The sequence below is a fragment of the Tachyglossus aculeatus genome, chromosome 25, assembly GCF_015852505.1.
Source record: "Tachyglossus aculeatus isolate mTacAcu1 chromosome 25, mTacAcu1.pri, whole genome shotgun sequence".
In the NCBI taxonomy this organism is placed as follows: Eukaryota; Metazoa; Chordata; class Mammalia; order Monotremata; family Tachyglossidae; genus Tachyglossus; species Tachyglossus aculeatus.
Genome location: NC_052090.1, coordinates 12,142,891 through 12,161,088, shown reverse-complemented (window position 1 = coordinate 12,161,088; position 18,198 = coordinate 12,142,891). Strand labels below are relative to the sequence as shown.

The 18,198-nt window shown below is 41.6% G+C and overlaps 1 protein-coding gene across 2 annotated transcripts in view; it reads left to right on the top strand.

Annotated features, from left to right (window-relative positions):
* Nucleotides 1-15,959, top strand: part of LOC119945561 (ethanolaminephosphotransferase 1-like) — a 61,363-nt gene extending 45,404 nt beyond the window's left edge. For both annotated transcript variants that reach the window (XM_038766753.1, XM_038766754.1), the window contains exons 7-10: nucleotides 8,226-8,274; nucleotides 10,236-10,416; nucleotides 12,536-12,718; nucleotides 14,175-15,959. In XM_038766753.1, coding sequence (XP_038622681.1) covers nucleotides 8,226-8,274; nucleotides 10,236-10,416; nucleotides 12,536-12,718; nucleotides 14,175-14,240 — 479 coding nt within the window. In that variant the 3' untranslated portion in view covers nucleotides 14,241-15,959. The remainder of the gene's footprint in view (nucleotides 1-8,225; nucleotides 8,275-10,235; nucleotides 10,417-12,535; nucleotides 12,719-14,174) is intronic.
* The last annotated feature ends 2,239 nt before the right edge of the window (nucleotides 15,960-18,198 follow it).

The following is an 18,198-nucleotide window of genomic DNA, read 5'->3' as shown; positions in this document are numbered from 1 at the left end:
CTACTGCTGCTGCTACTAACTCCTCCTCCTCCTACTGCTTTAGTGATGCCAGTATGTTGTAACACATAGCTACGTACTAGAAAACAGAGAAGCAGCGTGGCTTAGTGGAAAGAGCACGGGCTCGGGAGTCAGAGGTCGTGGATTTGAATTCTGGCTTTACCACTTGTTAGCCGTGTGACTTTGGGCCTCAGTTACCTCATCTGTAAAATGGGGACTCAGACTGTGAGCCCCACGTGGGACAATGTGATAACCTTGTATCCAACCCAGTGCTTAGAACAGTGCACATAGAAAGCGCTTAACAAATACCATCTTATTATTATCATTATTAGAAAAGGGGTGGCTAAACTGAAGCTCATGAACCTCAGGCGGCTTTTCTTCCCAAAGTATGCAGCTCGTGGTTCACTATCTTCTCCACGCCCCGGGCTGCACTGTGCCGCTACTTCAGCCCTTTCAGTGGTGGGCTCCCCTTCCCCCTGCCTGCCCTCTTGGGTCTGGGAAAGGGGGACCACCAGAACCCTCCCCCAGTTTGGCCTCCCTCACTCACCGTCGCCACTTTGCCATCCCCCCTTCCTCCAATCTCTTGACCATCAGAGGACCTGCTTTCTGCCATTTTCCACTACCCACCTGCTCGCAGTTTTAAATCTACAATCCTCAGACATTTTCAATTTTTTGATCTATGGCTCTTCAGTTCATGATGCTTGGGCACCTCATGCTAGAATATTCTAGCACCTCGGATCCAGAAACAAAATCCAAGCTTTCTAGTCGTCTTTGTCAGCAAGAAGCATAAACGGTTAAAAAAAATACATGTTAGAAGTAGCTGTTTTGCAGCTTATAACTGTATTTAAATTTGATATAACAGCATATTTATTCTGCAGCTTATGGCTAGCCCAAACCTTGATTATATTTTCATAAGACTTAATTTTCTCGACCACTAAATAGTTGGGAAAAATAAACATTAAAATGCCTTTGTTCAGAAATGGGAGTTCCTTTAAAAAGTTAAATATAGACAAGTTGGGTAGTGGTGGTTATAGTATTTTTTGAGGGCCTTCTGAGTGCACTGAAGTGTAAGAAGTAATTTGGAAGCACAGCAGAAGTATAAACTAGGTTCCCTTTCCACAAGGAACTTAGACACTGCTGGGGAAGACAAACAGAAATATCGAAAAAATATATCTATGCACACATGTACATATACACACACAGTTCTGAGGATGGATATAAATAAATGCGTAAGTGCAAGAGGTAACCAATGGATCAATAAAAATGAGGATAATTATAATTAGGGAAAGGTTGTTGCAGGAATTGGGATTTTAGGAGGGGCTTTAAAGTGGAGAGAGTGAAGTCTGGTGGGATGAAAGGGAATTTCAGGTTCTGGGAACAACGCGAGCAAGAAATCAGAGGAAGGAAAGAGAAGAACAGATCAATGTGTCAGTCAATGAGTGGTATTAATTGAGCACTTACTCTGTGCAGAGCACTGAACTAAGTGCTTGGGAGAGTTCAATACAACAGAGTTGGTAGAAACAAAGAGCTTACAGTCTATAGTCTGGAAATAGACTTGGGAGGACTGAAAAGTGTGAGCAGGGGAAGGTTGGATAAGGTGGAGAGAGCTAGAGAAAGTATTCAACACCAAATCGTTACCCCATTAACTATATTTCATAAGAACTACTTTCTCTGCTTACTAAACTGCCTTAAATGTGAAATACAAAAAGCTGCTACACTTTTGCCACTGGGATGTTGAAACATTTTCTAAGTGACTTTCTCAGAAACCGCCATGGTAATTGTGTCCTTTTTATGTATGGACTACTTAGCTGGAGCCATTGAATAGCTGGATCATTGCAGACAAAACAAGAGGGCCAGATGTATTTATAGGGACTGGTCTATTAAGGCACAAATTATCCCTAGCCTGGGAAAAGCACTGGAGTATTGCCACGTTACTGTATCTTACCCCACTGATTCTCTTCCAGACGATCCTTTTTCCAGACTAGGGATGATTCTGTTGAATTTTTAGCTGATAGAGCCAGCCCTACCAGTCCAGAAGCAGGTAATCTGTGGATTTCAATTACCTATGCTAGCCGCGACCCTATGGAATCCCGGATAACCAAGAATCAGCTGTAAATTATGAGAGAGTCTTATAAGCAGTTTGAAGGACAGGTTAATGTAGCTGTTATTGGTGTTTGGGACATCATCCTCCCCTCACCCCCTCCTCAATACTGGACTCAGATCTCTGTAATAGTTTACTTTTGAAACTTGCACCTCCAAGTTCCCCAGAAAGAGACTTATTTCTCATGAGCAATTTCTGTTGGCCACCCAGTTTTAGACAGGTACAGTGTCCCTCATTTACTTTGAAAGTGGCAGCTGAACTCTAAAAGTTCTGTTTAGTTCCTGAACTACAAATAAGTGCCTTGACTAAGAGAAGCAGCATGGCCTAGTGGTTGGAGCACCAGGCTGGGAGTCAGAAAGACCTGGTCCCACCACTTGTCTGCTCTGTGACCTTGGACAAGTCACTTCACTTCTGTCTGCCTCAGTTACTCATCTGTAAAACGGGGATTAAGATTGTCCAACCTGATTAGCCTGTATTTGCCCCAGCGCTTAGCACGGTGGCTGGCACCTAGTAAGCGCATAACAAATACCATTTTAAAAAATGAGAAAAATGAAAGCCTTTGATATTTAGACTCCAGAAGGAAGGAGGCTGTTCAAATGCTCTATGCTCTGAAGTTCTTTGAGCCACTAAGATGGTGAAAGGAAAGCATTCTGAAGTCCTCAATGGTCTGAGATGCCGTTAGGTCCCCCTTCCCCCTCTGTCCAAGAAATAGGGACGGAAGGGGGGAAAATTGATGGGGGAACGTTGACTTGCTGAATTCTCAGGGACAGAAAAATTTGAATTCACCCAAAAATAAACCTGAACACTACCTGGAAACACACTCTTGATTGTGTGGTGACCCTGGGAAATAGTGATCAATCTGTGGTATTTATTGAGCTCTTTTAAAGAAGCAGCGTGGCTCAGTTAAGAAGCAGTGTGGCTCAGTAGAAAGAGACCGGGCTTTGGAGTCAGAGGTCATGGGTTCAAATCCCGGCTCTGCCAACTGTCAGCTGTGAGACTTTGGGCAAGTCACTTAACTTCTCTGGGCCTCAGTTACCTCATCTGTAAAATGGGGATTAAAACTGTGAGGCCCCTCGTGGGACAACCTGATCACCGTGTAACCTCCCCAGCGCTTAGAACAGTGCTTTGCGCATAGTAAGCGCTTAACAAATACCATTATTATTATTATTATTATTATTATTATTATTTTGTGCTACTAAGCACTTCGGAGAGTACAACAGAGTTAGCAGGCCCGTTCCCTGCCAACAACAAGCTTACAAGTCTGAAAGGGGAGATAGACATTACTATAAATAAATAATTTATAATATATAATTTAATTCTAGTGAGGCTTCATCAGGGAGGGTACGTAACAGGGTGAATGCCCCAAGCAATTTGGAGGGAGGCATGGCATCCTCCCTCCAAAAAAAAAAGATTGCAGACCTGTCAACTTCCATGTTGAGCTTGGTCATGAGACTGTGGTCAGTAGTAAATTGATCAATAGAGTTGGGCATTGAGACTTCAGCAAGGGCCTCTGAAGAGCTGTTTGATGGCAGAGGCAGGATGGCAATTTTAAAATATCTATTTTCCTAAATTGTTTGCTCTCCTAAATTAATTCAGTTGTATCTGTTGAGCACTTACTGTGTGCAGAGCACTAAATCCATCAATCAGTGGGCTTTACTGTGTACAGGGCACTGTACTAAGCTCTTGAGCATTGGTAGACACCTTCCCTGCCCACAAAGAGCTGACAGAGGGGGAAAAAGGAGGAGAAGCCGACAAAAAAGGAAACTGAGGAAAGGCACCACTGGTTACAGGGTAAATAGTGGACCAAAGGTAAAGAGCAAGGTAGAAAGGCAGATGATGAGAGAATGTGTAATGCAGGAGAAATAAAGGGCAAGAAAAAATGAAGAAAGGTGGTAGAATAGTAGTTAACCTGAGAAAACAGTAGGTATTCTCTTATCTGACTAATAAGAGAGTGAGTCAAAGAAGCAGCATGGCCTAGAGAATAGAGCATGGACCTGGGAATCAGAAGGACATGAGTTCTAATTCTTACTCTGCCACTTGTCTGCTGTGTGACCTTGGGGAAGTCATTCAACTTCTCTGCATTTCAGTTACCTTTTCAGTAAAGAGGGGATTAAGACCGTGAGCTCCACATGGGACATGGACCGTGTCTAACCTGATTTTCTTGTATCTACTCCAGTGCTCAGTGTAGCGCCTGGAAAAAAGTGTTGAGAAAGCACAGGCCTACAAGCATTGCCCAAGTATATTATGGTTATTACTTAGCATTTATCTAGCCCATCATAAGCTTTAGAGCCATAATGATTTATTTTTCCTAGTATTTCATTTAAAGCTATTTCTTACATTGTATTTCCATTTTACCATATTTTTTCCATTTTACTGATAGTCAATTGCAATTGAGGATGTAGTATAATTGAACTAGTAGACATCCATGAATAGGAAACCAGAGTAATTATACTGAACATTTTAAAGAATTCCCATAAATATGGATAATGAACTGTAAACTGGCCAGAAAAGGAGTTATTGTATGAAATCTCTGGTGACAGTAGTAGTAGTATTTGTTAGTTATCTACTAGGTGCACAAGGGTGAAAATCAGACGTAATCCCTGGCCCAGGGATGGTTGGATTTTTTACAGAAATGCAAGCAAAATCTTTGTCCTCTTTATGTTATTCTGCGGAGAAGGTGACGTAGTCCAGAGATTTTTGCATCCTTAAACTCATTCATTTCCTATAAACTGGTTCCCCTGATGATTAATTCCTGTGGGGAAAGGTGACCCTAATTTCTTCCTCCTCCCAGGGCAGAATGAGGATCTGTGTTCTCTGCTAGTGTGGATAAATACCACCCTAATTACAAAATCTCAACAGATAGTCTGTATCAAGTGATGCAGGTAACTTTGCTGTAGATGGTATTGTACATTTTTCAGATGGAGAAACTCTGTCAACTAGGAGGTTTGGTTTGTCTACAAAGAATTACTGGTAAAATTACCAATTAAATCTAGGTCTTTGGATTCCTAATCTGCTGTGGTCTGTAGAGAACACTTTCAAATGGCAGGCCAGTTGAGTGTTTTACAAATATAACTCTTATCATTAGCATTTCTTAAATGCCTATTTGTATAGAAAGTTATACAAAGCACTGTTCAAACCAAATTGGAGACCAAGAACCCTCCCCTCTATGAGTTTACCCTAGTAAACAGTGAAGTGGAGAGAGATATTTAGAGTGGCTGACAAACATGAACAGATATAGAAACTCTTTAAAGCCAAAGAGATCCAGCCTCCTAATTCTGCTTTACCCTCCCAAACACTTAGTCCAGTGCTCTGTACACAGTTGATGCCTACTAAATTATGTTGATTAATTGAGCCAAATATAAATATATACATGTGTACATGTACACATATATGCAAATATGTATATAAAATAAACTATTTATACTTGTATGCATTTTGGTTCAAGGGAATTTAGTAGAATTATGTGAAAATAATTGTAGCAGCTTGGTGGCGAGAACTCCTTCTCTGTGCACATTATTCAGGAAAGGCTTCATGAAGGAGTTGGGATTTCAGAACTGTTGAATGATAATCAGCTGAATACATTCATTGTCATATTTATTGAGTGCTTACTGTGTGCAGAGCTCTGTACTAGGCACTTGGGAGAATACAATATGCCCACATCGAGCTTACAGTCTAGAGGCGGGGGGCAGGCAAATGTAAAAATTCAGGTGTTTCACCCAGCTTGGAGCTCCAGGATTCAGAAACTCGTCACCTAGTCGTGTGAAAGAGGAGCTGGCCTGGAAGCAAAGCCACACCAGCGCTTAGTATAGTGCCTGGCACACAGAAAGCGCTTAATGAATTATTAATTACAATTATTAATGGGATCTTCTACGTTCCAAGAGCTACTGGATTGTAAATTCTTGGAGAGCTGCGGTCAGGTCTACCAATTCTATTGTGCTTTCTCAAGCGCTTAGTTTGGTGCTCTGAATACATTAGGTGCTCAGTAGATAGCCATTGATGGATTGAAAGTGCAAGCAGCCCATTAGGCCTTTGAGAGAAGACATCCTACCTCTACTGGAGGAGACTATGACCCAAATTGAGGCCAAAAGAGCCCCCCTTTCCAGGGAAAGGAAACCTGAATGGGTGGGCATGGAAGCTTGGCCTAGTGCAGAGTTTAGGGGGCCAGTTATTTGTAGCCAGTATGTAATTGCTAACTAAATCGATGTCTCAGAAGTAGCTGGCTGTTGGCATCTAGTAGCTTTAGAATCCTCTTTTTAAACCTGGCCTTTCTCACTTGGTTTCCTTTTTTTTTTTTTTAATCTGAAAAGCTAAGACTCCTCAGTATTGCAGCAGGAAATTCAGATTTAACCTCAAGAGTCAGTGTTTTGTCTTCTGTCTCTTCTAATGTAACGCAGATGTTTGAATGGTTATATTTTGCTGAGGTTTTATTGAACTTCTGTCTCCCCCTCTTTTTAATAGAAAACATAGCTTAACTGCAGTGCTCATTAAACTCAGAAACTCCAACAAGCAGTAATGTTGGGAATGTACACAAGGAGACTGGAGAACACTTAGGAGGTTTCTTTGGCCTGCACGCCCTTCAGCTATTCTAGGAAGAAAGATTTTTCCATGGGAGAGCAGGGCACAGAAGGGCAATTAAAATGGTAAAAATGAGAAAAGAAATCCTACTATGAACAGAGAAAACTGTGCTGGCTGAATGAGTCATTTGAACAGTGTTTTGGGAACTTAATTACTTGGCGAGCTTGCAGTTAGTAGAGTAGGGCTGTGCTCCTTCTAGATACCATTCAGTCCACACCCACAGTTCCTCCTCTGTCCTTATCTTTCTCCTGGGCCAGGCAGCATTGTGAATTATTCAGGGGCAGACTACTGATCAAATGAAACTCGGACCCTTCTGCACTTATCAGCCAGATTATTCTGGCTCTGCCATGTGCTGGCCATGTAGTTGTGGGCAAGTCACTCTCCATGCCTCATTTTCTTCATCTTTAAAATAGGGATTCAATACCTGTTCTCCCTCTTATTTAGAGTATAAGCCCTGCTTGGGACAAGGATTGTGTCTGATCTGATTATCTGGTATCTACCACAGTACTCAGTGATGTGCTTGGCACATAGTAAATGCCTAATAAGTTCCACAATTATTTTTTACCAGTGTTTCCCAAATTATGGCCTGGGATCCCTGGGGCTTCCAAATAATCTGAGGTCTAGTCTGCAGGTCTGCTCTAGTCCTGCCCTATTTATAGGTGTCTATTCCGTAAGGGGGCTGGGGGCATTTGCCTCCACAGGTCCGTGAGCTGGACTCCAGCCTTGCTCATTCCAAGATTTGGACACAGCCTGAGAGTTTCCAGTCAGGACTGAAAAGACCTAAGATGGTAGCTGTATCACCTGTTAGCTCATTGAAGCTTGTCTCCTCCTCACAATCCCCAGCCTGCTCAAGTCCCTGGCCCCTCCTCGTCCCTGCATTCAAAATGAAAAGTTGACACCTGTGGCTCTGTTCCCATACACACATCCTTTCCCACCCCTCTTCCTCACTGCTCTCTCGCAGTATCTTCAGGGCTTTCTTCCCTGAAGACATCCCCATCTGGTCCTAAACTCCTCCCTCCATCCTCACAGAGCTTGGAGCAGATCTCCATCCGCCCCAGGGGGAGGGTAAGGGAACTAGAGGAGAAGGGAGAGTAAGGGAGAACGGAACTGAAAGTGCCAATCTGGAGTTTGGTAAAGGGAGGAGATTTGCAATGGACAGGGGTCATGGTACGATGTAAGGTTGAGGAAATCTAGCTCAAGGTGAGGGGACAATGTGGGACTGAAGCGCCCGTAGGTGGAGGAAACACCCTCTTCTCTCAGGGCTGAGGAGAGTAGGAGGGAGATCCTTTCTTCTTCCCTCCCCCCATACTGGGAGGATGGAACTGGGCATTTCTGCCCCACCCAAGAGGCCCTCAGACTGAAAACATTTTCACAATTACACCAATTATAATGTTATATGGTTGCTGAAATTCTTAGTCGTTTCACTCAGGAAATCATTAAGTTGTAAGGCGGCACGGTAGTTCCGTAGGTCTCATTTCAGTAGAGGCCTGTTGCTATCAGTAGAGCATAATTATAAAACATCACCATTTACAAATCTTTTATGTCTTTCCAGGCTGCAGCATATTTCTTTCTCTCCCCCAGACATTGCACAATATTCACATGTAAGTGTAATTTATATAAGATCATTGATATGCTGTCCTATAAAAATCAGAGTTAATGGCTTTCTTTCAAGGGAAGTGACTGTAATGTTTGAAATGATCACCATGCTTCTTTCCAGGTTTGCTCATTCAGATGTAGTTGAGTGTTTCTTGGTACCAGATTTTACTATCTGAGAAATGTTGTTACCTCCACCATCCCTATACCTCATCAGGGTCAGGGTTTACCTAGCAAGCATTTTTCATCCAATATGAAGAAAATTGTTGGTTATCAGCAATTTTTTTTGTTTGTTTAGTGAATCAACCCATTTCCCTTGTTGCTTCACATTACCACTCTAGGAGCTTAATATTTCAGTGCCTTCATTTTTGCTCTGTTTTTATATTCCTACATATGGAGTGGTTTATAATTCAGACAAAATAGCAACTCTTAGATACTTGAAATGCACATCTCTTGAAACTCCAGACATTTAATATTCTAAACAAATACCAGCCCTCTCCATTTGTTCTGGGGTGGGGGATACTATTGAGAAGCTACAGTCATCCTAAAAAGAAAGCATTCCATAATAAGATTGCTCCCCCAGGTTTGGAATTCTTTCCCCCTGCTGTGCACAAAACAGGAAGAGATGTGCTGCATGGCCCAATCACTAGTCCTTTAATTTGCTGGTTTTGTCTTCTAAAGATACGAGATTATATTTGCGTATTTGTTATCCGAAACTTAACATAACGTCTTCCATTAATGACTACCCCGAAGGGGCAAATTTGAAAACTGCCAAAATCAAGCAAAGAAAGTTTGCATTTCCCTCGACTTCTGCATGTCTTCCCCCACATGACCAATCCATATAAATAACACATTTTGATGGGATCATAAAAATGCAGTTATGTCAGCATCCTACACTTATAATTCTTATTGTTATTATTAGAACAGTGCTTTGCACATAGTAAGTGCTTAATAAATGCCATTCTTCTTCTTATTATTATTAATAAGCAATTTCATCACACTTTCCAAATCTATTTAGAGCATTCCATTCATTTAAATTAGCTGGAGTGGACTTGGCTGTGTGTATAATATGCCTGCAGTTTCTATTACCAATTTAGGGATGCTCTTTGTACTTCCCAGATGCAAACCTCCTCTCCTAGATGAATTTGTATGAGAATTTCAGTCTGGCCAAACCAAGGGACAAGATGCTGAATCACTTTGTAAATTGTAATTATTTAGTCCTGGGGTGTTAAAAATGCAGCCTACCTTAGAAGATAGAAATATATTGTGGGACTGGATTACCTTTCAATTAGGCAACTTTAAAAAAATTGCTAGTTTGGTGAAATCTTTTAATCTCAAATTGTCACATTGTCCTCTGAAAATGAATTTGAATGGAGAAAATGTAAATTAAAGGTTTTCAAATAGAAACTACGAAGGTTCAATAACTAATTCCACATTATGCAGCTGAAAGTCAGAGTTGAAGCTCTTTTCTCTGGCTTTAACTTTTTCAATTTGTATGAACATGGAAAATTTCACTCATTGATTTGTGGATTCTGAGGTTTGGCTGCAATAGAAGGGAGCTGAAAACAGAATTTTAATTTCTTAGACTCTGTCGACCCACCCTCATACGCTGTGTGGGGTAGTACATTATTCATGAAAAAGGAATCATCTAGAATATACCAGGGATGATGTTGAAGAAGCATTTTTCCCCCAGAATATAACTGAGTGGCAAAGGCTGTCTTAAAGGTACTTAATGGAGCTCTGATTAATAGCCAAAAAATACTTGAGAAACAAATTTATTAAGCAAGTTTCTGATTAGTTGTTATGTAATGAGGTGGGGGTATTTTAGATGTGCCCGGAGGATATTTATTTAAATAATTTGTGTGGAGAAATAGTCAAAAGATGAGATCCCTTATGTTTTTAATTCTTATCTGAGCCTTGATAATTAGAAACGATTCCAATGAACATTTGTATTTTTCTCTGTACGTAGGGCATATATGAAGAAAACCCTGAAGAAAGATTCTTTATATGAATCACTTTTACCCCTGGTGTCACCCGCTATCCTGTTTCTCCTCCTCACTGCCTGGGTGGCTTTATCTCCATGTGACATACTAATCAAACAACCCAGACTATTTTTGTGGATGGTTGGTGTTGCCTTCTCCAACGTTACCGTAAGTATCTAAGCGATTCAGAATTCTGCTACTCAACTTTGCCAAATGGGGTGTTGAGTGACCTCAAGTTCAGGTTTCAGAATGCATTTTTTTTTAAGAGCTGGGCCCGTTGTTAGAAGTGCTCGAGGTCAAATAAAATGTGTGGCTAAAATATGGACTAGCCAACAAGCACCAGAATCTGGTGAAAGTAAAACTGAGTTGTTGCTGATATTAATCAGTGCCCTATTTGAGCTTTGGCTGATCTGGCTTCCTCATGGCAACCTAGACAGAATAGGCCTCAATTTATAACCCATATAGTTGCTTGGTTGCTTGAATTAGTCTTTATTCATTGTAGAGTTTTTCACCTCGAGTGCCTAATATTTGAACCAAGTGACAGTATATAAGTGCTTACACCATTTGTCAGAGGGAATTGTGCCCTTGGGGGCAAACTTATATTGACTGCTGCTGTTCAGATCATCTGGCCGAGATAACACTTGTAAGCATGCTAGGAAGGGGGACTGCCACAATAAACAGTCAGTTGTATTTATTGAGTGCTTACTGTGTGTAGAGCTCTGCACTAAGCCCTTGGGAGAGTACAGTACAATAGACACATTCCCTGCCCACAACAACCTTACTGTCTATTAAGCTGCATGCTTTTAAAAGCCGCAGGTCTTTGGGCTTTATTCCATCAGCATGAGGGCTCCAACAGTGAGGTTTAAGTCAAGAGAATGGTGCCTTTTCTTCCCTTTCCTGGTCACCTCCCTGCATAGACAGGCTCTAGAGCATCCTCTGATGAGACACGTTCAAGTACCTAGAGGTCTCTGGACAATCACAAAAGGAGCAGGAGTAATAATTTTCTGGATTTTCTCCAACTCCTTTCTTTTTTTCCTGTTATGGTATTTAAGCGCTTATATATGTCAGGCACTTTGTTCTAAGTGCTGGGGTAGATTCAAGTTATTCAGGTTGGACACAATCCCTGTGCCATATGGGGCTCACAGTCTCCATCTAAGTAGGAGGGAGAACAGGTATTGAATCCCCATCTGGTATTCAAAGAAACCAAGGCACAGAGAAGTCAACTGACTTGCTCAAGATCACACAGCAGGCAAGTGGCAGAGCTGGGATTAGAACCCAGGTCCTCTGGCTGCTGCTTTATCCATTAGCTTATACTGCTCCCTCCAAAAAGAATATATGAGACGGGGGAGAAGAACTAAAAAGCCTCTTCCCTCTAAGGTTGTCACCCTAGGCATCCAATGCGGAGTCAGGCTTTGGAAGTCCCATTGTCACCTCCTTTGTTTCTTGGAGTGGCTGCCATAGAATAGATGTGGCAAATGAGTATGCAGGGTGTCTCACTAAAATGGGAAGTTTCTTGGCTGGTAAGAAGTAAGCTAATCAGCATAGCAGAGTCTTTATGGTATGGTCAGAGGCCCTTCCCTCTGCCCCTTACCCCTCCAATTTGGGAAAATAATATTACTGGACAGAGTTTCCAGTTTCCAAGTGGTTATACTTGGTAATCCATGTTCCAAATATGGCTCTGGAGTGGAATAGCAACATTCCTAGTTCTTCCTATAAAGCCAAATGAGGAAGCATTAATAAAGAGTGGTTGAAACGTTGCAAAATGTTCTGGAAAAGTCCCATTTCCTTTCAGTTCCCTCAATCTGGTCCCTACTATTTTAATTCCCAGAGGAAGCCAAATGCTAGTTGTCATAGCAATTCCTTTTCTCCCTGAAATTCTGGCAGCTTGGGTTTTTGTTATTTTTTACCTTGAAACAAATTATGAGATTTGAACAGTTTGGTGCTCATAGCTCTAATCAGTTTTTAAATACTGCATCTTTAAAAGGTAAAGAGGTTGTCTTAGGCCACCGCATAGTGTTCTGCACAAAGTTGGCATTCAAAATAATTGAGGACGAGTCAGGTTTTAAGTAATACTTGAGAAACAGTTTCACAGATCAAAAAAGGAGCAGAGACAGTCAATTCACCATAAACCTCACCCTTGGAATTGGCTCAGTGTTTCTAATCTGGAAGGAGCAGAAATGGGAAATCTATTGGATAACTTTCACTCTCAACATGCTACCTCTAGTCATCTTTGTAATCCCCACACCCACCTATCTTTCTGACGGGCCTGTGTATATTATTTCTTCAGTGCAGGGTGATTATTTGCCAGATGAGTAACACCAGATCTGAACCTTTCCACTGGCTGCTGTTCCCATTAGCTGCTGTGGTCTTTGCAGCAATAACAGGGCTTCTCGGAAGGCTAGAGGAATCAATACTGACTGTGCTGACTGTTCTGGCCACGGCTGCTCACGTGCACTATGGACTGTGTGTGGTGAGTATCTGATTGTGTCGTTTTCTATACCCGTCAGTGTAAACTGAGTCAACCAGCAGGTGGCAAGGGGAGGATGTGCTCTTGATGATCAGTTAATAATAATAATAATAATAATGGTATCTGTGAAGTGCTTATTATGTGCCAAGCACTGTTCTAAGCACTGGGGTAGATACCAGGTAATCAGGTTGTCCCCATGTGGGGCTCACAGTCTTAATCCCCATTTTACAGATGAGGTAACTGAGTCACAGAGAAGTCAAGCGACTTGCCCAAAGTCACACAGCTGATCAGTGGCGGAGCTGGGATTAGAACCCATGACCTCTGACTCCCAAGCCCGCACTCTTTCCACTAAGCCACACTGCTTCTCCTTATTTGTGACATTCTTCATTTGTCTCAACCTTGGAAATAGCCCCGGCTCCACACCCACAGGGCGAGTACAAAAGCCATTCTGGAGGAGGGTGGACAGTTAAAGGCCAGTACATCCTTTGGATTGACGCTAGTAAATGTGAACAAAGTCAAGACAGAGTGCTGAACTTGATAATTCAAACCAAAAAATTATTTTGGATCTGGATTGTGCAGATGAATCTGGTACATGTTGCTTTGGCTCTGCAGGCCCAGCCTATATGTATAACTTACCTGCCCAGGTGTAGGAAGTGACCATCCCCAAAAAGGAAAAGCAATATTCATGAAATACAAGCCCTGAAAATGAGTGCTGTATAAGGAGGAAAGACTTGACCGTGGGTTTCACCTACTTCTTTAGAGCTGACTCTAGAGTAGCAAAGACAAATCCCAGCAGTTTCCTTTTCCCCAACTGGCTCCGATCATGGAAGCATTTCCACTATTCTCTCCTGCTGTGGGTGTAGATTATCCGGTTGCCACTTATCTGAATTACGGCATCAGAGCCGTTGCTTCAGCCTCCTTGGCATGGGAAACATTTCACCTGAAACAGAACACATCTCAAGGACAGGGTGTGGCCGGGGCTCTTCCTTTTTAAAATCTGCACCAATGGATTCCCTCACTCCCCTTGAACAAACCTGCCCCCACAACCAAACCCACCTGATAGTGTGATTTAATGAATGTTATGACATTTTTGTGAAAAATTAAATAGCTCTGCTGTCATTTCTGAGTTCTTTCTGCAGCAAGTGGTAACCCAGTAAATCTCAGCAGAATGAGGTTTGCTGGCATGGTTACATCCTCTGTGCTACAGGAGGAACATCTCATGTCCACTGAGAATGTAGGCTGGTGAATTCCCTGCTCATTGTGGGAAACCAGCTATAAAGACTCAGTCTCTTTTGGTAATTAGAGAGTAAGGATATAGTACGTAAGAGTCCCCTGATCTCTGCTATTTTAGACTCTCAGAGCTGTTCCCAAGAGAAAGTCTTGTGCCTTTATTGAAAGTGTTGATGTGGAATGAAGTTATGAGCAGTGTTTGGAAGAGATTCTTCTTTCTAAATCCCAGGGTCGTCAGTTGAGTCAACACTTCAACATTTACACCTTTTCTATGAAGAAACCGGCCCAGGAATAAGCACTTTTCCACACAGAAAGAATCCAGTTCTTCTGTGGCCTTCTGAAACGAGAGTTTCGTCAGGAAGGGAGACCTACTGGACCCAGATGAGCAAAGCATCGTCACCCACTTAATGAACATAACGGACTAGATATCAACCTGGTATGCTTCTTTGTGTTTAAAGTCCAGCATTCCCCGGCTCCCACCTTGAAGAAATCTCGCAGGCACGGGTGGCAGTGTGGTCGGGAAAGGCCCAGTGACAACTCGCCTGGCTAGGTAATAAGGAAAATGGCTTGAAGAAGTAGGCCAGTGCTTTGGGGATCTAGACACCCGACCCCACACCCACCCAATCTCATAAGGCACACACACCAAGAGGAAAAACTAGTCCGTCACCGAAGAGAACCATAGCAATGAAGGCCTTTATTGGGATCAGGAAAGTGCTTGTCTGCTTAGCTGTACTTCTGGATCTCCAAAATCTTAAAATAAGCTCACCCCAAAGCATTTACAGATTGTCAACAAGTGACCAAATATATAGCATATGAGTTAACACCTTTGCAAGCCTAACAGCTAGTACATTTGTCACTTTGTACAGTGAAACACAGCCTCCATGGGACATGCCTTGAGAGAGAGAGAGATAGAGTGGGTGGGTGAAAGAGAAACCACAGTGAAACAGAGAGAGGGGCCCAGTAGACCTTGGTAAATTATGACGCTCTTTCTAGTCCTTAGGAGGACTAGGAGTTTACTATTTGGCTTCTATTGAAAACTCTGGTTGACATAGTCCTGTGTGTTCTAAGGTAAGAATCACAATCTTTCCTTAGGAAGGTTGCATAATACAGATGCAAAAAACCAACTGGCATTTGTTCCTGTTTCCAACTTTTGCCATTACAAACCAAGATGGGAGGAATTTACAAATATCTTTTGAACAGACTTTATACAAGGGATTTACTTAGTTGCTAGATCTATTGCTGTCGTAAACGTACTCACCCAGAAGCTCACAGTCTCGGTTGACTCTCTCCCATTTGAGTTTTGTTATGAAAGGGAGGCTTTTTTCCTATCCTATCCCTGGTGGAAGGATAGCTCAGTAACACATAGTGAATGGATGTTTTTTCTCCATGATGGTTTTGATGGCCAGCCTAATATGTGAGATCTTCCTGTTTACATTTTGAAAATAATTTCTATTTCTAGGTAGAATGTGGTTCAGGCATGAATGAAAAAAACAAACAAAAAAACCCAGCAGTGGGGTCCCAGTGCTTCAGATGAGTTTCAAAGCCAGATCCTTTGAGTGCAGTGAAATGCAGTCCATTTTCCTTAACTGAGTGGCAGGTAGGTTTGGAAACAGGGAGAATGGGACTGTCTGAGTTCATCCCCAAAATATTTTGTCTTCTACTGAGCATTCAAGGTTTCCCGCATACTAGTTCCAGGAAATTGATCTAGTTGGCAAAAAAGGTATCCTATTAATGAGATGCTGAGCTTCTCCATTTTGCCAGTGGCTCCTTACTAAACATGGAGATGGAAAATTTAAATCTCATTCACTGCTATTGAATTTTTCCCAGTCATTCTTTGCAAGTGCTGTTTTAAGCTGTCAGTAACTAGTTTGTTTTGGCCAACTAGATGAAAAAACTTTTCCTAAGTACCCTGTAGGTGCATCTTCCCTATGAACTGGAATGGAACTGTAATAATAGTAATAATAATTGTATTTTTAAAAAGCTTAGCTTCTTGTGTGCAGGCAACATCTTTTCCAACTGCATTATATTGTACTCTCCCAAGTGCTCTGCACACAGTAAGTGTTCAGTAAATACGATTGACTGATATATGTCGAGCACTGTACTAAGTGCTGGTATAGATTCAAGATAATCAGGTTGGACGGTCCCTGTCCCACATGGGGCTCACAGTCTAAGTAGGAGGATACTGCACCTGAGAATTTTTTTCCTGGGTTTTAATCTATGCATTCATCTTAATAGCAATTTAAACTACTGTCTGGATGTAAATTTTGTAAAGATGTGATAAAAAAATGTTTTCAATGGGATGAAAGGATTAAGACTCCCATATGTTTAGCTTGTGAAGAAGATTCAGAACTGACTAGATGAAAAACCTAGCCAGCATATTAAGTTTCAGATTCACTTTTAGCAGAAAACAATTTGAGGATTTCACATACACTTGCAAACTAACTGCAGATTGGTCTTTCAGGGCAAGGAAAAAGCACTTCTGAAGCCTGATGCAGACCACTGCCCAGAACCTAGCTGCCAGGTACTGTGATCTGAGTTGGGTGTCAACCTAACCAACCTCTTCCCCTGGCTGAAGGCAATCTCTGCTCCGTTAACTAGAGCAGAGGGGTTAAGGAGACCCAAATGCCAACCAAACAGGGGTTTCTGTTGGAATACATGAATTCTAAAGGTGGAGTGAATGTTCCTAATGCTGTTTGCACTCAGACTTGGTTGTGTACACAGATGAGATAACACAAGCCTTAATGATAGCATGAAATTGCACCCACATTTGAATTTGAAGGGGAATGTGAATGGGCCCATGCCCGTTTGGTCTTGAGTTCAGTATTTTGGCTTCAGGGATCTGAGTAGCACCTCAGAATTTAATTTAGGCAGGATCCCCCAAATCTTTCACCTCCCAACTTCAACAACCCCTCCACCCCCCCTACTCATAATCTCACTAATAGGGTTATGATGGAATACTTCAAGATTTATGTGGATTCAATAAGGTGGAATAAATATATCTTATTCTGAGCATATCTGAACGAATGATGACTTTTTTTTCCAGAAAGAGGCTCTTTGGGTGACGGTCACCTTAAAATATGTCTGTTTTAAATCTTGGTTTCTTTTTTTTATATATGTGGAGTTATCAACCATTTACGGGAATGAAAACAGGCCCCTTTTTATATTCTGCTGTTTCCAGCATGAGGTGTCTCACCGTCGGGAGAGCCTCGGAGACTGTATTCTGACTTCATAGCTCAATCTGAAAGGAATTCAGAGGTAATACAATCCTGTCCCCTTAGTATTTTCAGATATTTTCCTCCATCCTTTCCTACCTTTAAAGAAAATGATTCCTCCAAGTGTAACAGTAACAGAACTCTGATCAAAACTGACCTCTAGATGGTGCTTGAAAACAATTTAGATGAGACCATCTTGCTTTACAAGAGTGTATTTTCCCCCTGTATCCTTTGTCCTTCTCAGTTCCCTTTGACTTGTGTGGCATAATCTAGTCTTCTCCCTGGGCTAGTTTCATTATTTCCTTCCTCAGTTCATTCCCAGTTTGGTTTTTAAGTGAGAAAGAACACCCAGCCAGAAGCCAATTTACCATTTAGTTTCTCTGCCTCAGGAGCTTTATGGAAACTTGCTCAAGTGCTGCCGGTGTTGCTTACCCTCTTCCAGCAGCCTTCTCTGAAACCACCTCTCCAGGCTTATCTGATGGAGGTACAGCAACGGTTCTTTTGTAAGTGGAAAAGTTTTCAGAAGGTGAGAAATACCGCCTACTATTTTGTACTTGATATTTGCAGAGAGAGATTTTTTTTAATTGCTATAATTACCAGATTCTTAACTAGAGAAGGAGGCGCTGAACCCCAAATGTTGACTCCCAAGTCTTCCGCTAGGTAGGGCTTTCGTAATGCTAGGTGCGTAGTGTACGATACTGGTAAAGATATACAGAATTCAACAGTTACATAACCACATCCCAAATAAGCACAGGGCTAACAAAAACTTTAAGTAGTCTGTACATCTGGGCAGATTTTAACATATACCTTTTTTTATTAAATATGTAAAAAGATAAACGCAAGTCAAGTTATTCACATATTCAGACAAAATCTACTCTACCATGCGACAATTGGTTGGTAATGTAAAATGAGTGGGATACATCTGAATAAGACCTTTTTCATCTATTATGTCAAGTTTACACATCTATTTATAATTAACAATACATATGTTTACATTCCTTTCAGTTTACATTTAATATATAACAAAAGCCTTATGGTGTA